The sequence below is a fragment of the Lactuca virosa genome, chromosome 3 (genome assembly GCF_052849685.1).
Source record: "Lactuca virosa cultivar CGN04683 chromosome 3, Lactuca_virosa_CGN04683_v6, whole genome shotgun sequence".
NCBI classification, from domain to species: domain Eukaryota; kingdom Viridiplantae; phylum Streptophyta; class Magnoliopsida; order Asterales; family Asteraceae; genus Lactuca; species Lactuca virosa.
In genome coordinates this window covers 13,799,283-13,824,309 of record NC_136428.1, presented here as the reverse complement: position 1 = coordinate 13,824,309, position 25,027 = coordinate 13,799,283, and the positions used below count along the sequence as shown (strand labels likewise).

Sequence of the window (25,027 nt, the reverse complement as noted above, 5' to 3'; positions counted from 1 at the left end):
TCCTACTCGACGAGTCTACGCCTCAACTCGTCGAGTCCCTCCTCATAACTCAAAAAGAAATACTCAAATCGTCATGCCTGGAAATCCGGATGTTACAGTTCTCCCCCACTTGAAATAGATTTCGCCCTCGAAATCGCTCCTCAACCACATAGATAGAAACCAAACACTCGAAAAGCACCATTGAGAGGTTCTCACACCAAAACGATATCTTTTTCCATGAATACCTGGATCCGACCAGGAACTCCAAATTTGGAACAAAACCGGTCCCTCTGACGCTAAAATACCCCTTTCTCACCTTCCCAAAATCGGGGAAACTCTAGTGGCCTGGCCTGCCGCCAGACCGCTCACTCATGCTATCACCATGATATTCTCTTTACAACATCAAACCCTGATAACTCACTCCTCCTCTGGTTCTCACAAGACAAAATCCGACAATCGGCTACTGATCACTCATACCAACGTACCAAAACAGTCTGAATCACGCCCCAAGGAACGAAAGAGTTTACATCCCACCAGGGCTAATCCACTGAACTACTATCAGAATCCATCTGAACAATAAACTTTCAACATCCTGTTCTCTGACATAAGAGAATCATGCTCGCACGGAAGTCCTCAGACATCTAAAATCATAAGCCTCAGCTACATCCCTCGTACCCCTTTTTAACAATGAGTACCAGGTCTGATCTCGACCCAACAGTTGAACCCCCATGGTCATCCGTTGCATTATCCCAACCGTCTCCATGGTTTCCTTCTTACTATAACCACATCGGCCCAATGTGACACGCAAGTAACGAAGTTCGCTTAACCCTAAGCGAATGCTACCTTCCCAACTGAAGATCGACTCAACCCAGACCTTTGTCATCTGTTACTCATCGTTCCATGCAACTTGTGGTACCTCCCGTACCCGAGTACTGACCCACACAGGTCTAAGACATCAGATGACAAACAATACCCCTCAACATGGATCCACCTCAGAATCCAGAATCTCATCTCACCTATCCAACGCACCACCAGAGCCAAACTCAAACTCGGGAGTTTGGTACGACCCAGAGTAGGAACCACTCGTCCCAACGAAGCACTCAATTCAGAACTCATTTTCCGCAACTCATGCGTACATCACTTATCCCATTCTTTCGGATTGCAATGACCACACCTTACTCAGAACATAATCATCCCCTAACATTGAGGAGACCCCGATCTCGCCCCTGGCCCGACCACCAGGTTCCCAAAAACTCATAAATTAGGGACACCTCATGCCTAAAACTCTTCTGAGCCATGCTCTGATCAAAGAGTACTTTATCATAACAACTTCTCGCTAGCTAGTGTGTGCTACGTCTTCCCTTAGCACCACATCAACCTCTCACTGACTGGTGAGTACTACGGCTTCCCCCAGTATCACCACAACCTCTAACTGACTGGTGAGTACTACGGCTTCCCGCAGTATCACCACAACCTCTTACTAGTGAGTACTACGGCTTCCCGTAGCATCACAACAACCTCTGACTAGTGAGTACTACAGCTTCCCGTAGCATCACCACAACCTCTGACTAGTGAGTACTATGGCTTCCCGTAGCATCACAACAACCTCTGACGAGTGAGTACTACGGCTTCCCGTAGCATCACCACAACCTCTGACCAGTGAGTACTACGGCTTCCCGTAGCATCACAACAACCTCTGACTAGTGAGTACTACGGCTTCCCGTAGCATCACCACAACCTCTGACTAGTGAGTACTACGGCTTCCCGTAGCATCACAACAACCTCTGACTAGTGAGTACTACGGCTTCCCGTAGCATCATAACAACATCTGACTAGTGAGTACTACGGCTTCCCGTAGCATCACCACAACCTCTGACTAGTGAGTACTACGGCTTCCCGTAGCATCACAACAACCTCTGACTAGTGAGTACTACGGCTTCCCGTAGCATCACAACAACCTCTGACCAGTGAGTACTACGGCCTCCCGTAGCATCACAACAACCTCTGACTAGTGAGTACTACGGCTTCCCGTAGCATCACAACAACCTCTGACTAGTGAGTACTACGGCCTCCCGTAGCATCACAACAACCTCTGACTAGTGAGTACTACGGCTTCCCGTAGCATCACAACAACCTCTGACCAGTGAGTACTACGGCTTCCCGTAGCATCACAACAACCTCTGACTAGTGAGTACTACGGCTTCTCGTAGCATCACAACAACCTCTCTTGCTGTCATTAACCGAAGGGCTCCCACTGGAATCATCGATGCTTGACCCACCACTTGCTGTCTCCACTAAAGACTCAAAATTATCCGAAATCCAATGCATTAAATTCGGATACCTCGATACACCACCTAGAACCTCACAACGTCTCGTCTCATCCACTGATCTTCCTGTTCCACAACCTGAAATTAGTTGTCTAATCAACTTCTGTTCTTCCCGTGCTGAATAACAGCCCCATCATTGAACCAGAATTTCTCAATCGCTGAACTCACCCTACGAGTCAACCATCTCGAATTCACCATTATGACCTCGAAGAATTCCTGTGCACCCCAAGGTCTCCGACCAACGGCCCCTTGCCGTGGAGGCACTCAAACATAACACATGCATTATTTCGCTCTGCCCCTCGTCTCAATCACCAATAACCCTGGCTCATGAATTTGCACCGCCGGTCTCTATATCCATATCTCTAACCATTCTCGACCGAATCTCTGCTCCCCTCAATAAAATACCCGGTTCTCCCCCACTTAGGGTTCGAACCATCCCCAATTGGCGTACCAGCAATCTATCACACCGACTGTTTCCACCAGTAATCATCGTACCTACTCTTGGAAGGTGCTACGCAACGCTCGATGATCTCCCGACAGAGATCGAGCAACTCCAAATGCCCTGAAACTCAGATGAAATCCTCAGAACTTCCCACCATGACTTGCCTCTAGTCATTCAGAATCTCACACCATTCCATCACCGGACCTCCCAACTGTCCAGTATTAACCCTGACTCTTAGTCTGGAAGTAATGATCTACCGTACTCCTCATCATCGACTCCTCAACCAACGTTCCATCATGCCACTTATCATAAGAGCAGAGACCATATTTCCACTCTTAATACCCAACAAAGACAATAAGGGCCACCGCCCTGATATGCTCCTCTTGATCGTCCGACGCTGCAGCTAACACATGTCCTACTATACTCAATTAGGGTGTATCCTGGTCCTTGACCATCTCAGTCACCACTGACGACCTGTTCGAGCTATATCTTTACCTCGCGGCAGACCTACTGCCATATTCTCTGGGTGGAGATCACCATCCGTGAAATCCCACAGGGCTCACCCCTAAACTCAAAAACCGAAATCTCATCACCTCTTACGTCTCCCATAGGAAACGGAAATAGCACCACTCGGGTCACAGAAAGTGACTTCTCCACTATCGGCCGGTCGCCCAGCCCATACCGTATTCTCCCATAATGCACCATCCCTACTCATCCCTGAGTCTTGCGACTCCAACTGGCATATCACCCACAATCCTTCGGAGCTCACTCGATTTCCCTTTTCAAGGGATGCTCCACTAAAACTTGTTCATCAAGGCCTTCTGGCCCCATACTCATTCACCTCTGATCTCAGTGTAGACAATCCCCACGGAATAACCGGTGAAAACCAGAAATACTAACCGCCACATGTCATGGTACTCAAACCGCGTGGTCACCTCTCGATCTGCTATGAATCATGGTACCTACACCATGTTATCTCCTCTTAATCCTCTACGAATCATGGTACTCGAACCATGTTCCCTCTTCTTATTCCACCTCACATCATGGCACTCGAACCATGACATCACTTCTTAATCCGCTACTTATCATGGTACTCGAACCATGTCATCACTTCTCAATCCGCTACTTATAATCCTCCGGATTAGCCTTCCGGATCGTCACGGTCATCTCGTCGTGAATCATACGGCGAATCTCATCATCGCTAACACCGCTGCTCTCCGATGTGTGTGGTGTACCAACCATGATGTCTCTGAAACACAACACAAAGATACCAAAGACTCGATCGAGTATACTCGCACTCGATCACCCAACCCTACTTGTCCCTTGGTACCCTAAGGATTCTTACTTGGACTGCTCACTGATCCGGTGTTTCCAGTAGTACGGGCCCTATACTACCGTCCACACCGCATCAGTATTCACCCCAAGTCCTCCTCCTGGGATCCCAGATCACAAGTACTCTACATCTCGCTGGCATAGGCTACCCTTCGGTAGACCTCTCAAAATCTCCTCACTGCTACCTACTCACTCTCAAGCATCACATAGCAGCATAAATCTTCCTAGTCTAAGGCATCACAAATCAGGCCACTCTAGTCCTAATATGAATACCTAGCCTACTCTAGCATGCATATCATATCTCATAATACGTAATGTAAGGGTATTTTGGGAAATCACCGTTCGGGCGCTGGCTGGTCGTACACACTGCTCCTTTCTGCTTTTCTTAAAGTCCTTTACTCATTTAGAAAAATTGTTCCTTTTTATGAAAAACTTTCTCAAATCCTCAGTTTGAGTTCAGATACGCCCGAAGGTGCGTCCGAATCCCTCAAACCAAGGCTCTGATACCAACTTACAACGTAAATTTTCAAACAATTTTTCATTTTTAAAACATAATTCACTCATAACAAAACCCATTGTATCACATAATATCTCAATGAACAACCCCAAAATCTCAAGTACATAAATCTTCATCAGTGTGTACAGACCATGCCGGCGCCTTCCCGCGATCCTCGCTAGTACCTGAAACACATAACACAACAACTGTAAGCATAAATGCTTAGTGAGTTCCCCAAAAATACCACATACAACACATACGCCACTCGAGGCTACAGTACGACCCTCCGGTCGATGTGTCTCAGCGGGACCCTCCAGTCCCGTAGCTCGTTGGACCCTCTGGCCCAGTCATAGCTCGTCGGACCCTTCGGTCCAGTCTGTGTCGTTGGACCCTTCGGTCCGGTCTATATCGTTGGGCCCTCCGGCCCGGTCTATATCGTTGGGCCCTCCGGCCCGGTCTGTTCAACACATATCATACATATAACACAATGCACATAATCTCATATATACACATAGCATACAAGACCCTCCGGTCTACACATAAATACCACTCTAGGTAATGTATAGTGAGAAGACTCACCTCAATGAAGTCGGATAACTCTCGTGCTCATCGTCCCGACCTAGCCTCCTCCTATCATTCAAATAACATCCCCGATCAATACTCTCTCATAGTCTCATCTCTAAAGATTGGGTAGAAGGCCATTATACCCCTCCCTGAACTTTCTTGAATCAGTCTTGACCAGAACCCTAAGGTCAACGAAAGTCAACGGTCAAACTTTGACCCGACTCGTCGAGTGCACACGGGCGACTCGGCGAGTCCATGCGGGTCCTCTGAATCCTTCTGGCCTCTCTTGGCTCGTCGAGTCATCCTTTCACTCGACGGGTTCCTCCTGTCACGAATCACGGGGCAACCCGGACTCGACTCGTCGAGTCCACTTATGAACTCGGCGAGTTGCTTCCATGTTCATCCTCAAATGACCTTCTAAGGTCAGATCTGCTTCTCTAGTCTATAGATCTGACCTTTCCAAGCATGATAATCACGTAAAGGTCGAATCTTGGTACACATGCAACACACCCAAAGCTTCTTTTGGTGAAATAACCACTAAAATGGCCTCCTAGGCTCATAACTCAAAAGGTATGGCATAAAGCAGAGTGGTAAGTCCAAAAACATCTTAGGGTAATGTCCCTAGTCCAATTCCAGCCAAAACAAGTTTATAAGTCCAAAAACATCTTAGGGTAATGTTCCTAGTCCAATTCCAGCCAAAACAATCGAATATATGCATCCAACTCGATTTTTCAGCTACTTTTGCAAGTATAACAAGAAAACAAGCCTAGGCTCTGATACCACTGTTGGGTTATGAGCATTCTAACACTCCTAAGTGTACATGCAACCCTAAATACCTTGGATCTATGTTTTCTCTATTATACATACAATTATGAACATCCAAGGTATTATCCTAATCTAGCATACAAAATAATAAATATAACAAGATAGAATACATACCTCTTTGATGTAGAATGTCTTCATGAAGATTGAGTGCCTAGTGCCCCAAGTGTGACACCTCAAATGGTTCACACAACACCAAATACACTTGGAATAACTTGAGAGAAACTTGAACACTCCTTGAAATCGTCTAGCCCTCACACTCACACATTAGTGCACGATTTCTTGAGCCATGAGATTCTTTTATATGGTGGCTATTAGGGTTACACCATGTAACTCATAACTTTACCCATTCCTTATGCTCCATGGATTTTAACCTCCATGGAGTATCCATGGGTCACCCCATGGACTTAGTCCAACATAAGGAATCTTGGATCACAAGCCCACATATATAAGAATGAATGATTTACACAATCAACCCATATATTTAATTAGTCTCCTTTTGATCACTTAATTAATTCCAAATTAATTCTTGATCAATACTAATTAAATAACCTTATTAATATATTAGAACTTATAATATATTAACCAACCTTAAGTGTTATTTCTCTCATTATAGTCTATCCAAATGCATGATGCCATGCAACCCAAATGGACCATGCCGGGTCGGGTCAAGTCTTACCAATTATAGTTATGGACTTAGACATTAATCCAACAGTCTCCCACTTGGATAAGTCTAAAACTATTATTGCGTATGACTTCAGGAACCGATCAGCAATCGTAGCTCTCAAAAGCTTCTGTCGAACTCTGACCTTGTCGATGAACTCTGACCTTTGTCAATGACTTGTCCATTAGATAAGAGATCATATATTCCTCCATTCTAGATATCATATGGACTGAGACATGGATTATCAATCATTCTCTCTGTCCATTTGTTGTTTCCCGATTTCCGATTCATGATGACTGACTGATTGAACAAATCAAATCAGTCCTGGCTTGGCCAAGCACTCACATGTATCATCTTTAAATCATCGAGGGGCCCACAGATATCGCTTTTATCCCGAAGGTAAAAGGAATGGATAAACTTCGACTCATATGGCTTGTTCTACTACTTGTTGAATCATACACAAAGGCACGTTTTATAACATCGAGTTACCAATGCGTTTTCGTGCAATCAATGTATAACCAACTCATACTAACAACTCATATCTCTAGGTTTGAAGAATATAAGATATTATCGTCTCATGATCACTCGTGATAAAATCCATGAAGTGATTCAAATGAGCGCGGGTTGAATCCAATACTCAGAACTTATGAGCACTCATGAGTGTTGTAGCACCACTTTGTCCACCAACTTGGACCTCTACAAACCAACCCATGACAGTCTTGATTCATATCTACTTCCAACATATGACCGACTGTGGATGGTTTGAATACCTTAATCATTCAGGAAGAGCGACTTAGTTATTCTGGAAGTCAAAACATGCAAAGTGAAACACAAGAATAAATGAATCAAATATGGTATCAAACCCTATGAATATAAATAAACACTTTTATTTATCACCATACTGATTACTCATTATTCATTGTTTCGGTTTTATCAACTTTATACTTGAATTTAAAACAATAGTTGTCCCATGCTCCAAGCATGTACACTATGTTTTCTAAACACTAGTCATGCCATACACCAAGTATGCATACTATGTTTGTCTGTGATCTTTACTTTGTTAAATAGATCAATTGAACATCACTCCAATGATCCTCTTTTCACAGTCCCAAATCCTTACTGCAAATGCAAGAATTCCAAATTCATGCCATTTACTGAAATCTGTTAGATTCTAAACTTATATGCATTGATCCTCTTAATGATTATGCACGAAGTCAGAAAGACTTGACAACAATCATTACAGAGCATTCCAAAGGAGATCAGCTCCTTGGAAACATCCTTCTTTCATTAAGTTTCCTAATCTTACACAGATTGAATAATTTCTAACTTTGAAACATTTCCATATTCCATTTTGACTATCACTTCTGAACAAGAGTTGCCTCCTTACAGATTATGTCAATATGGTCCTACCAGAATTAACATTATACTTCCAACTGTCCTTGAGCAACCAATCTTTGGTAAACCTTAGATTGTCCTCGACAATTGCTTAATCATTTTAGTCATATCCAATTCTAGACCTTTTCCCTTCATAATGCCCCAGGCATTTGGAAAATTTTAGAAAGGATGAATATAGCACATGTAATCGATCCTATATCCGAAGCATATGGGACACGATTCATGATGTCTCACATAAAGACTAAACCAGTCTTTTGCTATAATATTTCCATTTCAATTTGCCAAGTTCTCAAAATTCTGATTATGAAAAGGGATGCTGTAATCATAATCGAATTTTAGAACGCAAATAATGGACCCATATATAGAATTTCCTTATGTTGAACCATTCCAACATGAAATTCATATATATATATATATATATATATCCTTGATTCCATTTCAATTTGCCAAGTTCTCAAAATTCAGATTATGAAAAGGGATGCCGTAATCATAATCGAATTTTAGAACGCAAATAATGGACCCATATATAGAATTTCCTTATGTTGAGCCATTCCAACATGAAATTCATATATATATCCTTGATTAAATACGATTAAAATCTCAATCTAAGCTTTTAGAATTGAAATGAAGTATAATTTCCTCTCCCTTAATTATAGCAAAACAACTTTTTCAACCCCTGCAACCTCACGAATTGAAACTTTTGTTTTCTATAATTAACATTGCTAACTTGCAACCTTTGTCATAATTATCATGCTCCCACTAACATGATGATTATTAGCATAACACTTATGCTCCCACTAGCTTTGACATGTACTCAGAAATCAGCTGACTTTCTTACCAAAGTTCAGATTTCTGATACTAGATTGTTTTGATAAAACTTTATCAAAATCATACACCTCTCTTAGATAGCTCACATGTGTGTCTAAACAATTTTAGAACTATGAAAAGGGATGCCGTAATCATAGTCTCAATTGTTTAGACCTTTGCCACTTCTCACAAGTCCATGTTAGTGTGCCGGTAAACCACACACGCTCCACTAACGACTTTGAGAATGCAAATATCACAATTGATATCTAGCTAAAATCTACTTAGTGAAAGTGTTTCCTCACCATCATTTCCATGAATCGGAGAGAAACCTTATGACACTTAGATTTAATAGTGTATGTGTTCTTATCCATGTGAATTTGTCAAAACCATAATCACAAGACAAGGTTAGTGACAAATCCAAACTCATATTGATTAAACTTGTGCAATCTTAAATTCTTGCCATTTGGCAGCTCAGGTGCCTGCCATTGCTTCCAAGTAGTTGTGCAACCAATTGAGAACTCTCAGAACTCCTATGCAAAGCCAACTTGAATAGGCACAAAAATTTCAACACGATAGGTTATAAACCTCAAGTCGTGTGCTAGTGAAGGACTTTAGGTTTTATTCTTGATTAAGTCTTGAAACTTTCAAGAGCTTTAAGACTCTCACTGTCCTCTTGACATATAAGACTCCCTTGTCAAATATTCAAGAGATAGTGCGGATTCTTTATCAAGACTAACACTTTACACAATTGGCCTAAGTTGGTCTCTGTTTTATCCAAAACATCACAACTTACCAATTTCAAATGTACAAGAGTAGATAACCTTTTACTCTTACATTTGACTAGTGTTAACAAACCCTCTTTAAGATATGTCACTCAAGTTACAATCTTGGAGTATGACTCTAAGAATTGTTTTGGAACGAAGTATGACTCATCTTTTTGATTTAACCATTTCAACAATTCATGACTCCTCTTCTTAGTCATAAGAATGCACTAAGATGACTTTAGAGGACCAATTGTGATATGGTATCTTAATCATTAAGATGATCATAAACATGATACTAAAGTACTCTCCCATCTTTTCAGATTAGAGAAACTTTTATCTTTCTGCCATACTTTGATTCTTCTTATCTTTCTGCTTTACTGGATATCCAATGTCATCATTGTCAATGTCCATAGCGTTTTAGGAAGTTGATCTTAGCAAATAGATAAGATCATTAAGGGTCTTGTCTTAGTCTGTTTCATAGGATTCCCAAAAGAACTCACTATGTGACTTAGAAAGTAGTTGAGCCACTAACTTTCTCAAGACTTTGACACCCAACTCTCCCGGCTTGTCAATATGTGACTACATCTCCAAGATGTGATCACACCTAGACCTTGCCTTGCCAATAGGGCTTGAGTGACCTTAAACTTTTTAGGAACTTGTGGGTTAGGGAGAATAATTGGAGGAGGTGAAAGAAGTATGATATCCATGGGACATCATCTTCATTTAGGAAAGCTTGTTTCAAGAGATTTGGGAAGATCATAAATGTCTAGACCAGACATCTTTTTGGGAGATATTCAAGATAGTTGATTTAAAGTCCTTAATATGACACCCAATATGAAATATTAAGGCTAGGACCCAACAAACTATTTTATAACTTAGAAGAGGGATGCCGTAATCCAAGCTATAAAATATTTGAAGGTAGGTGAATGAAGATTCACCAATTTCCACCATGAAAAACGAAATAATTTATTAGGTTTTAATTGGATTTGAAAGTCCTAGATCTTTGAGATTCATTGAACTGTTCAAAGGCATGTTTCAATCTCGAGTGTGCCTTTCAGGTTTTGTGACTGGGATGCCGAGGATCACAAAACAAGGTGTGAATAACCATGCAAATATACTTGGTACCCTTAATATTTACCCCTTAATCAGTGTGCCGGTTAACCACACACGCTCCACCGATACTATGATAAATATTAAGTTACCCTTTGCCTACCTTGTTAAGTCCAGGTTAGTGTGCCGGTTAACCACACACGCTCCACTAACGACTTAAGCAAAGTGCAAAGTGTAATTTCATGGGTTAGCACCAAATTCACATTTTCCTAAGTAACTAAGATTGGGTATTAATAAGAGTTTAGTTACTTAGTATTTATCATTAATACTTTTAATGAAAGGAGAATTATAGTCCTTGTCCTACCCGTTCGGCTAACGACCCTCCACCAGTCAAGGAAGCGGTGGGTGAGAGTCGACACCCATTAAACTGCCATTTTATAGGCAGTAACCTTATACCCCCCTTATAGACTGGCTTCGTGAATGAGGCCTACTAACGGTAAGACTGACTTTACTCTTATACATATATATAAATATTATTAACTTATAATATTATAAAGTATAAGGGTTGAATTTTAACTTTTAAAATTCTAAGGGCTAACTTGGAATTAAAGTATTCATAAGTGAAAACTTTTCAAATTCCAAAACTTGAGGGCAAGTTTTGAAACTATTCAAAACTAATTAATTCCATAACTTATGAGTTTAAAGTAGTTTTAATTAAAAAAAAAAAACTCTTCAAGTTCCATATCTTGAGGACAAGTTATGGAAGACTTTAAACTAATTAATAAAAAAAATAACTTTTTTTTATTGTAACTTATGGAACTAATTAAGGTTACACTTTTTTTTTTAATTTAATGAAGAGACTCTTGAACCTCCATAACTTGAGGACAAGTTATGGAGTCATAAAACCATTTAATTAGAACTAGACTCTTCATTTTGTAACCTTTGCCAACTTTTATGAGTTTTATGATTCTTAAATGTGACTTTTCATATAACTTGAGGACAAGTTACAAAAACACACTTTGGAATCAACTCTTAGATTAAAATGGATTGAAAACAACTATTTCACACAACTTTTCTATTAATCTAAGAACCTCATAAGAACAAGATAATTCAAATCATCAATCTTCAAGAAATTAGCATGAACATACAAACTAATACAAATCTTGAAATTATGACAATTATCTTAGAAATTGGATTAGCATGAACATTACCACATCAAAAACAAGTTTATAAGTCCAAAAACATCTTAGGGTAATGTTCCTAGTCCAATTCCAGCCAAAACAATCGAATATATGCATCCAACTCGATTTTTCAGCTACTTTTGCAAGTATAACAAGAAAACAAGCCTAGGCTCTGATACCACTGTTGGGTTATGAGCATTCTAACACTCCTAAGTGTACATGCAACCCTAAATACCTTGGATCTATGTTTTCTCTATTATACATACAATTATGAACATCCAAGGTATTATCCTAATCTAGCATACAAAATAATAAATATAACAAGATAGAATACATACCTCTTTGATGTAGAATGTCTTCATGAAGCTTGAGTGCCTAGTGCCCCGAGTGTGACACCTCAAATGGTTCACACAACACCAAATACACTTGGAATAACTTGAGAGAAACTTGAACACTCCTTGAAATCGTCTAGCCCTCACACTCACACATTAGTGCACGATTTCTTGAGCCATGGGATTCTTTTATATGGTGGCTATTAGGGTTACACCATGTAACTCATAACTTTACCCATTCCTTATGCTCCATGGATTTTAACCTCCATGGAGTATCCATGGGTCACCCCATGGACTTAGTCCAACATAAGGAATCTTGGATCACAAGCCCACATATATAAGAATGAATGATTTACACAATCAACCCATATATTTAATTAGTCTCCTTTTGATCACTTAATTAATTCCAAATTAATTCTTGATCAATACTAATTAAATAACCTTATTAATATATTAGAACTTATAATATATTAACCAACCTTAAGTGTTATTTCTCTCATTATAGTCTATCCAAATGCATGATGCCATGCAACCCAAATGGACCATGTCGGGTCGGGTCAAGTCTTACCAATTATAGTTATGGACTTAGACATTAATCCAACACATTCTATCCCTCCCTGAACTTTCTTGAATCAGTCTTGACCAGAACCCTAAGGTCAACGAAAGTCAATGGTCAAACTTTGACCTGACTCGTCGAGTGCGCACGGGCGACTCGGCGAGTCCATGCGGGTCCTCTGAATCCTTCTGGCCTCTCTTGGCTCGTCGAGTCATCCTTTCACTCGACAGGTTCCTCCTGTCACGAATCGCGGGGCAACCCCGACTCGACTCGTCGAGTCCACTTATGAAGTCGGCGAGTTGCTTCCATGTTCATCCTCAAATGACCTTCTAAGGTCAGATCTGCTTCTCTAGTCTATAGATCTGACCTTCCCAAGCATGATAATCACGTAAAGGTCGAATCTTGGTACACATGCAACACACCCAAAGCTTCTTTTGGTGAAGTAACCACTAAAATGGCCTCCTAGGCTCATAACTCAAAATGTATGGCATAAAGCAGAGTGGTAAGGACTCTCTGGACCTCTTAAGGTCCCGATCTATGAACCATCTCGTCTTGGGACCTCACATACTCCAGATTCAACTAAAAGAGGCATAAAGAAAACCCTAGATTTCACTAGAATCATTATAAACACGAGAATGGCACATATTGTTACCTCCAACAGCTTCCTCTGATAAAATAGAAGTGGATCCAAGCTCCTCAACCCGCTTAGCTTGTTCTACCTCCTTCATTCTTGCTAAAACACACAAGAAATGGTGAATTAGCCTTCCTCTTGCACCACAAACGATCTCTCTGCTCTCTAGGGTTTCTCACGGGTGAAGTGGCCGCAAATGGAGGCCATAAAGGCCTTTAAATAGGGCACAGACCCCGAGAATTAGGGTTTCAATCCACAGCGCGGACTCGTCGAGTCCATCCTTTCCGACTCGTCGAGTCCGTTCATTAATCCAGTCAGCATACGCGATCCTAATCGACGAGTCTACGCCTCAACTCGTCGAGTCCCTCCTCATAACTCAAAAAGAAATACTCAAATTGTCATGCCTGGAAATCCGGATGTTACACGAAAAGTGTTTCAAAATAACATCAGAGTAATAACAAAATCATATATGCGGAATCTCCAGTGGATGTGATGCAATCAAGTCGGACCCTTCCCTTTGTAACCAAAAGTACCCGAAACATTTAAACATAAAAGTGTAAGCACAAAGCTTAGTGATTTCCCCTAAATACCACATGACATACATAACATACATAACATGTGAATGTTGTGGTCCTCCCACAGTCTTACAGTCACTCAATGTTGCAGTTCTCCTACAGTCTTTGTTGTTATGGTTCTCCCATAGTCTTCCGTACGGCTTCCATGGTCCGCCCGTGGTCTTTCATACAAGTGCCATGGTCCTTCGATGGCCTTTCATGCTAACGTCACAAAGACAGTCTAGCAAGCTATATAGTATAGTGAGAAGACTAACCTCACAAACGTTGTCGACAACTAACAAGCTCATACAGTTGAGAAGTGGGGGCTACACCACTTACTGAATTATACAAGGTAAACCCTTTGTCTGCCTTCTAAAACTAGCAATTTGGATAAAATTCAACCATGTCAAAAGTCAACGGTCAACGATCAAAGTCAACTCCATGTGACTTCCACGTCGTGGGCAACCCATGGTCATGTTGTGGCTATCTAAATCAGTTGCGATATAAATCTGCTACCACGTCGTAGAAGGCATGCCACCACGTCGTGGCAACGTCTAGACAAAATAGTCGCGGAGTCCTCTATTGCCACGTCGTGGCACCTATCTTGCCACACCGTGGCTGTTGCACTTGGGCAACTTAATGGATTTAATTCTTAATCCGTTAAGACCATTGTTCTTACTTTCTAGTAAGCTTCTTGGGACCCTAATGGTCCATAAAGAACCAAACTTATGGACATGCATGACTCATGCAGGTCCTTCACCCAACTAGGTCAAAAGATTGAGAAAAATGACCTAATACTCATGCATGGCTCTCAAAACTCATTTATATTCTAGATCTAGAAGATATAGTTACCAAGGGACCAAGTGAGCCATAAAGTTGCAAACTTTATCTCATCCAACCAATCCAATCTCAAAAGTGAACCAAAACTTGCTATAAAACCTAGATTTATGAAAAAGGAATAAAAAAGGTGGAAACCTGAGGACTTACAATGGGTCCAGAAGAGGTACACAAGGAGTAGAGACAAGTTGCTTGCTGTATATATGCACAAGAGTTCATTCTTCTTCCTTCCAAGGTCACAAAACTACCAAAAATGAGTCGAGAACTTCAAAGGGAGGCTAGGGTTGGTCTAGGATGCTTTGGAGGTGATGGTGGCTGAGGGTGGAAGGAACCCTAGCCATCACTTCCTTTAAATAGTGCACAAAATCCAAAAAATTTAGGGTTTACATTGCTTCCTTCACCACATCGCGACCACTGAATGTCCACGTCGTGGCGGCCATGAGAAACATGCATTTCATGCAACGCTGCCACACCGTGCTGATCTTTTCACCACTTCGTGTCTACCTAAAAACTTAAAGTTTAAAAGATGAGAAACCTGAGGGTGGAAGGAACCCTAACCATCACTTCCTTTAAATAGTGCACAAAACCCATAAAATTTAGGGTTTACATTGCTTCTTTCACAACGTCGCGACCATTGAATGTCCACGTCGTGGCGGCCATGAGAAACATGCGTTTCATGCAACACTGCTACGTCGTGCTGATCCTTTCACCACATCATGGCCACCCAAAGACTCAAAGTTTAAAAGATGAGAATTTCATACCTGGGATCGGGTGTTTCAACAAGGACCATTCATGCATTTTTATCTTGTTTTAATTTGATATATTATAGATAAAATTATGAAAATGGTCCCCGTTGTTGTCAAAAATATGTGGTTATGGTATTTTTTTTTGGTGGTGCATCAATGGTCTAATTTTTGGATATATTGTGTGGTTTTGGTCCATATGGTTGGCATTTTTTATGGTTTTGATCAATACCCAACCTCAAATGACGAATATGCCCCTAAATAATTTTTTAATGTCTTTTTACTTATTTTCATATTTTTTTTAATTGAAAAAACAAAAAGATTTCCAACCCCACTCCCTTCTTGATTCATCGTCATCCCTACCCCACCCTAACCATAAAACCCACCTTTACACCACCATCATCAGCCTTGCTTCACTACCTCACCAACCGACAACACAAATGTACATCATCTTCCCACTTTCACGCAACAAGTTTCTAACCGACCATCTTCATGTTTCATCATCATCTCCACCATATACCAACACAAATGTTAATGAAGGGTAGATCGATTTCCCTAAATTGGAACCTACGACTTGGGTTGAATGGGTACTCGAGAATGGTGGACTGAAGCCGAGTTTGGTGGTGGCGATGATGGTCTGGGGGAACTCTAACTTGTCTGGCGGTTCTGTGGTTTATGGGTTGCAAACCCTAGCTCCGGGTGACCACGATAAGGCCCTTTTTCGCCGGAACATTGTCGATCCAAAAACCATTGTCGAAACATCTTTGAAAGATGAATGAATGTGTCAGTGATAGATCAGATGGCGATGTTGGTGGTGGTTTCAACTGAGATTTTTGGCCACCGTTGATTTCTAATGAGAATGGCGGTTATGGGAGACCAAAAATGTATGGCAGAGGTGGTGGTGGCGAATTGGATGAGAGATAGAAGAGGGTGCCATATCAGATAGCAACGTTGGCGGTGGTTTATGGCGAGATTTGTGGTTGTCGACAGTTGTTCCGGACAAAAGGCTGCGCCGATGATGGAGGGTGGAGCCGGTAATGAAGGGGTTTCTCTGATAAATATGGAAGAGGGGATGGGTTATCTATTTTTTATTTTTATTTTTTGTTTTAAGTTAAAAAACTTAGAAAAAAAATTATAAGGACATAAAAGTAATTTTAAATGTATAGAGGACCAAATTCACTAAAAAAATGGTTAATGACCTAGGAGGGTAATAAGGTTTTAAATTTATCCACATTAGGTCCTTAAGGTTTTTTTTTTTTTTTTTTTTTTTTTTTTTTTTTTGTACATATTATAACAATATGGTTGTATATAACCGTTTAAAAAAGGCAATAAAGTTTTAATTTTGTCCACATTTGGTCCCTAAGGTCTTTTTTTGTACATATTACACAAACATGGTTGTTATAACCGTTTAAAAAGGGATAATAAGGTTTTAATTTTGTCGACATTAGGTCCCTATTTTTAATATTTTTATTATTTCATCTAACTCTTTCACAATTTATATTAGTATCTAGTTAGATGACTTCATCATTTCATCTTCTTATTTTAGTCGTCCATTTACCACAACCACGATTTCAATTAAAAGGTTATATAGCAATTTTTTGTCATTTTTACAAAAAAAAAAACTAATAATAATCAAAGTCTTAATGATTAAGGCTATGTTTGGTGCGCCACAGTTAGCTGATAAGCTAATTTATTTTTCGATATTTTTTAAGTTGTCATGTTTGGCAAGCTAAAAAGTAGCTTATAACCTAACGTTTTAAAAAGCTACTTAGACTAGTTTCTTAAAAGTTTTTTTTTTAAATTTCCAAATATACCACTTAATTAATTAAGAAAACATATTTTAAAAAAAATATTTTCTTAATTAATTAAGGGGTATATTTGGAAATTAAAAAAAAACTTTAAAAAAGTAGTCTAAGTAGTTTTTTAAAACACTAGCTTATAAGCTACTTTTTAGTTTGCCAAACATGATAACTTAAAAAAAATCGAAAAATAAACTAGCTTATTAGCTAGCTATGTCGCACCAAACATAGATGGACGATTAAAATGAGAAGATGAAATGATGAAGTCATCTAATTAGATACTAATATAAATTGAAAAAGAGTTAGATGAAATGATAAAAATATTAAAAATAGGGACCTAATGTGGACAAAATTAAAACCTTATTACCCTTTTTAAACGGTTATAACAACCATGTTGGTGTAATATGTACAAAAAAAAACCTTAGAGACCTAACGTGGACAAAATTAAAACCTTATTATATTTTTTAAACGGTTATATACAACCATATTGGTGTAATATGTAAAAAAAAACCTTAAGAACCTAACGTGGGCAAAGTTAAAACCATGTTACCCTCCTAAGTCATTAACCCAAAAAAAAAATTCCAAAAATGGATCAACTAATTTACCACCAAATATTTTTGGACAAAACTCACATTTTTTTTTGACAATCACAAATAATCATTTTCCAATACTTTCTAATTCTATGAATATTACATATATTTAAAATTAATAAATTACACGAAGAAGTTTATTAAAATATTTCATATAAATGGTTGATAGTTGGTAATTTATAACTTAAAAAAAAATCAATGATTGAAAATAATTTATTAATAGTTTAATAAAATTATTGGAAATATGATATGGTAAAGTAAAAAAGCAATATAAAATGCTCTAATTTACTCTTAAAAGTTAAAGCTAATAACCTGTTTTTGTTTTTTAACATGAGTCAATTAGTGACTTATTAGTATTCTTTTGTCTTTTTTATATTAATATGTTAATCATGGTTGTTATTTAACTCTTTTAGACAAAGCCATAATAATATTTATAATTATATAAATTTGTTTTCATTTTCAGTTAGTTCGACCCCTTTAACATTATTTATCTCTTTCATTTGTTTTCAGGAAATTCTAAGAAGTAATTTATTTTCTTGAACGAAAGAAAAGAATCTTTTACTATAAAAATCTTAGAGAAGGTTCCTTTTTCCCTTTTATGTAATTTGTCACCAAACCCTTCTTTATTTATTAATTTATGATGTAGCCACGGCATTTAATAAGTTCTTTATTTTCCAACAAACTGTAGTTGCACAAATTCTTGGATTTGTTTATTCAGAGAGAATGAGAGAGAGAGAAAGAGAGAGGGAGAGAGAGAGAGAGGGAGAGAGAGAGAAAAGACTTTTTTTTTAGATCTGCTGTGTTTGCGTGTGAGCTTTCAAGCTCATTCTTAAATACATTCACGAGTTCTTCAATGTGAAAACCTCTCTGACCCGAAAATATCCTCATATCTTCACTGGGTTGGACTTGCATTGTCACTATTGTGTCAAGTCGGTTTTTATTATAATCTCTTTGTGTTGATACGTGTTTTGAGCTTCCCATTTTATGAATTAAATTGGGTATTTGCTATATAAGGTGCAGAAGAATTGATCTTGAGTCGATTCCTGTTGGGGTTGTGTTATTTTCAAGATTGGTGTGCTGTAACAAAAGGATTTGATGGTTTTCCGGTAGCTTTGTCGGAGCTCAGATGAGGTTGCAGAAAATTATTGTCTTAGCCCAGGGGAACCATGAAGTATTTTACTTGCAAATGTGGAATTTGAGCATCATATTTACATAGAGAGAGAAGGAGATACAGGGAGAGAAAATGTTCAAGTCGGCGAGATGGAGGAGCGACAAGAACAAAATCAAAGCTGTATTTAAATTGCAGTTTCATGCAACTCAGGTTATGTATCTTCATGCGCACTTACACATATGTGTGTGTGCGTGTATATGTAAAAGACTGTTTGCACAAGTGCACATAACGTGTTTGCTAAATTACCTGAAAGAGATGAACTTTGGAACTTAACTTTTATCAGGCATTCTCCTTGAAAATATGAAGTTATATTATTAAGAAATTAATAAAACTGGAACATTTCAGCTATTTTTTCATCTTATATTTCCAAAGAAATCAAACGAAAGAAGGGAGATTGTATTGGTGCTCACCTCCTACTTTTCTTAGGGTCAACTATGGCGTCTATGAATTCTGTTCTTGTGAAGCCTGGGCACTGGAAACTTTGTTCCATATCTCAGGGTTTTGTTTCACTTGTGAAAGTCAGGAGATATTGTTCATAGCTAATGGAATTTACAAAACTGTGATTATGTTCCAACATGCTTTAATAAAGTTAACAAATATATGAATAACCCAACTATTGGTAGTTTTCTGATATAAAGATCAATTGGGTAACTGTAAACAATAAGATTCACAATGATTCTTGTTTTATTACATTTTCTAGGCAGCTAAGTGTTTAAAAAGATTCATATATTAATTTGTTACCTTTCAATATCCTTACAAGAATTATTATTTCTGTATTCAGCTAACACAGGTTGGAGCAGATGCTTTGATGATAGCTGTGATTCCCAATGATGTTGGAAAGCCAACAACAAGATTAGATAAAGCAAAAGTTAGAGATGGAAGTTGTTACTGGGAAAAGCCACATTATGAAACTGTGAAGTTCACTCAAGATCAAAAAACTGGAAAATTCAATGACAAAATCTATCGTTTTGTTGTAGCAACGGTACTAAATAGTTTCTATGCTTCTAAATCAAGAAACTTGATTGAAAATTACTTCTGATTTTTGTTGGGATTTTCACATTTTGTAGGGTTCTTCGGTTTTTGGTGTTGTTGGAGAAGTTTCAATTGATTTTGCAAGTTATGCTGAGGCTACAAAGCTTTCTTCTCTATCTCTTCCTCTCAAAAATACAAAATCCACAAGTCTATTGCATGTTAGTCCCCTTCTTCATCTCAATTTCTCAAAATCTTTTAGTGGATTATTTCTTTCAAGCTTAATGGTTGTAGATGTTGTTTTGATTAGATATCAATTCAAAGGGTGCAAGATCAAAGGTATACATGCATTTCTTGATGTTTTGCTTTGTTGAATCTTTTTCACTTATCAAAATGCTGAACATGTAGCTGTAAAATTTACAGGGATGTTGATGTTAGTGAAAGCACGAATGTTGATATAGAAGAAAGCATCCGAGTTGATCCTATTGAAGTGAGCTCTGTTTCATCTTTAATGATGGATTTTATGTTCATAAACATCTTTTAATATGGAATTTCATCTTTAATCAGGATCATGGGGCTATGAGTGATAACATTAACAGAGATTGCAGGGCATCCATTGGATCTGATATCACTCTGTCATGTTCGGATAGCAGCTCTGGACTTGACACCCCACGAGACCCTGAACCTAAAAACACTAATAACAAATCGGCTTGTGAATCCTCAACATCAACAATCTATGAAGAACAGCATCGAAAATCATCATCACAATGGGATTGGTTAGAGGCTTCACCTCATGAATTAAGTACCGATGATTCTTCTGTAATAAGTCCAAGAGAAATATCTGATGAAGATTCTCCAGATGCCATAATAAAAAAGCTCCAAGAAGAAGTTGCAGTTTTTGCTAGGCAAGCTGATATGTCAGAGATGGAACTACAAACCCTTCGTAAGCAAATTGTGAAAGAAAGCAAAAAGAGTCAAGATCTTTCACGGGAAGTAGTTTTCCTTAAGGAGGAGTGTGGAAAGATGAAGGCGTATCAGAAACCCACAGAAGTCAAAGTCAATGGTAATTCAGGAGGGGATCCATGGGTTCTTGTTGATGAGCTTAAACAAGAATTGAATTATGAAAAGGATTTGAATTCCAATCTTCGATTACAACTTCAGAAAACTCAAGAATCAAATGCAGAGTTGATTCTTGCTGTTCGGGACCTAGACGAGATGCTAGAACAGAAATCTTCCATTGCTCCAAAGTCACAAGAAGTCAACTCTAAATCCAAGACAGATGATGATGAAGATCAAAAGGCTTTAGAAGAGATTGTTAGAGAACATAGTGGCTTAAAAGATGCATATTTACAGGAACAAAAGATAATCGATCTTTATAATGAAATAGAGTTATACAAGAGAGATAAAGAAGAGCTTGAAACACAAATGGAACAGATTGCACTCGATTATGAGATCTTGAAGCAAGAAAACCATGACATGTCTTGCAAACTGGAACAAAGTCAACTTCAAGAACAGTTAAAGATGCAATACGAATGTTCATCTCCTTACGCCTCTGTAAACGAACTCGAATCCCAGATAGATAATTTAGACAATGAGCTCAAAATGAAATCCAAAGAATTGTTGAAATCGATTCTTACAATCAAAGAACTTGAAACCCATGTGAAGAATCTTGAGGAAGATTTGGAGAATCAAGCTCTTGGGTTTGAGGCGGATATGGAAGATCTTGTGCGTGCAAAAGTCGAACAGGAGCAGAGGGCGATTCGGTCAGAGGAAAATTTAAGAAAGGTGAAACTGCAGAATGCTAATACAGCAGGGAAACTTCAGGAGGAATTTAGAAGGCTATCAACAGAGATGGCTTCGGCTTTTAAAGAAAACGAGAATGCAGCCATGAAAGCCATGGATGAAGCTTATCAACTCCAGGTAGAAAAAAGACACCTTGAAGAGATGCTGAAGGAAGTCCAAGAAGAGTTGCAGTATGTTCGTGACCAATATGAAGACAAATTGGTTGATCTTTCAAACCAAATAAACCTAAAGTCAAAACAATTAAAAGATATGGAAGTACAGTTTGGGAATCTTCAAGATGAAAGAAAGAATCTTGAAGATGAGGTTCATATGGTAAAAATGGAAGTGGAGAGCTTAAGAAAGGAGTTGAGTGAGGTGAGAAATGTTAAGAAAGATAAGGAGAATGAAGTTGAAAGGCTACAATCTGAGATTGAACGTTTAAAATCTCGATGTAATGAAATGAAACAGTTTGTTAAAGAGTATGAATTGGAGAAAGGAAATTTGATGAAGAAGGTATCTCAACTAAATAATGATCTCAAGAAGAAAGATGAAACAATCAGCAGCATTGAGAAAAAGCTCAAGGATTGTAATAGTAATACCAAAACAACCCCTAGAAACAATAAACCTGTTCCTGCTTCTCGTGGCCCAAAAGAGATTACCAATAATATGAAGGACAAAATCAAACTATTTGAGGTAAATTTTTATACCCCTTTATTATCTTTTGTAGCGTATCTAGACTAGGATGAGCTACTAATCTTAGAACCTTTATATGATCATCAGGGTCAAATAAAGCTTAAAGAAACTGCATTACAGCTTTCTGAAGCTTCTTTTCTAGAGAAAGAGAAAGATCTTCAACAAAAAATCCAAGAGTTGGAAAGACGATTAGAGGTTCTTGATCAAGACATAATAAGGTACATATGTTGAACCAAAAATCCATTAACTATAGTATGGAAATTTAAATTGAACCTTAGAAACTGATCTTTTATCTCATTGATGTAGTGATGATGCCATTAAATCCAAGATTAACAAGACTGGAAATCAAGAATTTTTTGAGACATTATCAAACAGAAACAAGTTGATGGAAGTAGAATTGAAGGAAATGCAAGAAAGATATTCAGAAATAAGTCTAAAGTTTGCAGAGGTAGAGGGTGAAAGGCAACAGCTTGTAATGACTCTAAGAAACCTCAAAAACGCAAAGAAATGTTAGCAAAAGGTATACATGGATTATCCTGCATCATACGAAATATGTAAATTGGTATAAATGGTTTTCTTTCCTTCTTTTTCTTGTTCTTTTTTTTTCAAGGTTTTCTCTAAGATATTACATGTACCATGTAGATTAGCATGTTAAGCATCCAATAATCAGTCCATGATTTTATTCTACCTTGCATTAAATCTTGTGGTGAGTTTTACTTATATATTTATAAATTTATGAGTTCGTGAATACAAATCTTGAATGAAAGAGCTGTTATAAAGTTGCACATATATCAAAGGCATTGGTGCTTTATTCACTTCATTTGGCACTCTGTGTTCTCTGTTGCAAAATTGGATTCTTTTCTCATAATTGGTAGGCCCCAATTTGTACTTTATGCATAAAGATTAAAGAGCGGTGTTTCTTGATAGTATACAACATGATAAGGCATGGAGCTAAAAAGTATGATTAAAAGCCTGCGAAAGCAGTGTTGAAATCCGAAAAAGAAAATACAAAATAGTATATTAAAAGTTTGTCAGAGAACGTCTTATTATTAATAATTTAATATGATATGATGATACTTGGACACAAGAAATGAAGAAATGATAAAATATAATGCAAAATATGGTGGAAACCTTTGTGGAAAAAGAAAAAGGGGAGTTTGTCTCGCAACAAAATCTATCTTGACATGAATTCCATCTTCAGCACTAAAAACTTCAAATCTTCATAAATAATAATAAAAAAAACCTTAGCACCAAAAAACCACAATGAACTAATGTCTCTTGAACGACGAAAAAAACATGGTGATCGACCAAATCACCCAAATGCCATCATATAAGAACCTTCAAACTCAAATTCTTTGCAATTAGCTAAAAAATACTTTTAAAATAAATGCATAAAAAAATGTAACAATGTCAAACTCATGCAAATATGGTCTTGATACCATAGCATATAACATATTCCCAAAATAAACTGCCACCTTACCGAAATAAGATTCTATCCGAATTAAAGATGAAACATTAAAGAAGTAAAAACTTCAAATCAAATGCCGTGGGACCTAAACATAATTTGACTAAAAATTGCCTAGCGGCCCAAATTCCTTATGATATAAAATAGGGAAAAAAAAAAACTCTTACAACGCCATATGCATCAAATTACCTTACGATATCATTTGCTTGAACAAGCCGAACGAATCTTCAAATTTATTTTCTTCAATGAGTTAGTGATAGGATCTCGAGATCCTAACACTCCGAAACTGAAGGCCTCTAAAAGTACACATCGTGGATCATTTGAAGCAAGATCCGCAACACATGGAACAACTGAAAGGACAATGACCCCAAAACCCAAAATAGTTCAATCAACAATGAAACCTTATGGATTATGGATGATTCAAAATATACATTTCCTCGAGAACAATCAATTTATCTCTTGCTTTCAAAAGCATCTAATGCATCATTATAATCAGATTAAGTCAGTAGATTTATAATCTTTACTTGCAATAGGGAAAATATGGTGTCGTGGTCTAAAAGTGGAAGATCATACTACATGGAAACCATGGAAGGAATTTATTAAAGAACCCTTTTGAGAAAAATCGATCAGGGTAAAAGGTTTTGGAAAGATGAATCTGATAACACTTGTTATGAATATGATGATATATACTTGGGACATAAGAAATCACAAAATAGAACACAAAAAATATTAGTGGAAACCCGAGGTTCAAGGTGGAGTGGAGGCGCTTCAGATGGCAGTTTGGTTGATAGGCTTCCAGAGGTGGTTGTGGGATCAGAGTTGGATTCAGATTTGGCCCTTGATGGTGCCTTCTTGGTTAACAATACTACACAATTGATTGATGACTTAAGTTTACATGCGACCACGGCAACTACACGTTGGAATAAGTAAGTCCTCATTAAGCTTATTGTTTTGATGTGACAGGTTCTTTTGAATGACATTCCAACTAGAACCAATTTGAGTAATCATGGTATTGATATCCCGTCTCTCATTTTTCCCTTTATGTGAGAATGCGTTGGAGGATGGTAATCATGTTTTTGTTT

The 25,027-nt window shown here is 38.2% G+C and overlaps 1 protein-coding gene across 1 annotated transcript; it reads left to right on the top strand.

Moving 5' to 3' along the window:
* Window positions 1-18,564: 18,564 nt before the first annotated feature.
* Window positions 18,565-23,167, top strand: LOC145165239 (uncharacterized). Its single transcript, XM_079083943.1, has 8 exons — window positions 18,565-19,186; window positions 19,818-20,018; window positions 20,104-20,226; window positions 20,316-20,344; window positions 20,429-20,495; window positions 20,573-22,480; window positions 22,568-22,698; window positions 22,787-23,167. Exons 1-8 carry the CDS (start codon window positions 19,109-19,111, stop codon window positions 22,992-22,994), a joined length of 2,745 nt encoding a protein of 914 aa, XP_078940069.1. The 5' UTR covers window positions 18,565-19,108; the 3' UTR covers window positions 22,995-23,167.
* Window positions 23,168-25,027: the final 1,860 nt, after the last annotated feature.

Coding starts and splice junctions, on each gene's coding strand:
- LOC145165239 (XM_079083943.1), top strand. CDS start 19,109: ATGTTCAAGTCGGCGAGATGGAGGAGCGACAAGAACAAAATCAAAGCT. Junction 20,019..20,103: donor ATCGTTTTGTTGTAGCAACG/GTACTAAATAGT, acceptor CACATTTTGTAG/GGTTCTTCGGTTTTTGGTGT. Junction 20,496..20,572: donor TCCGAGTTGATCCTATTGAA/GTGAGCTCTGTT, acceptor ATCTTTAATCAG/GATCATGGGGCTATGAGTGA.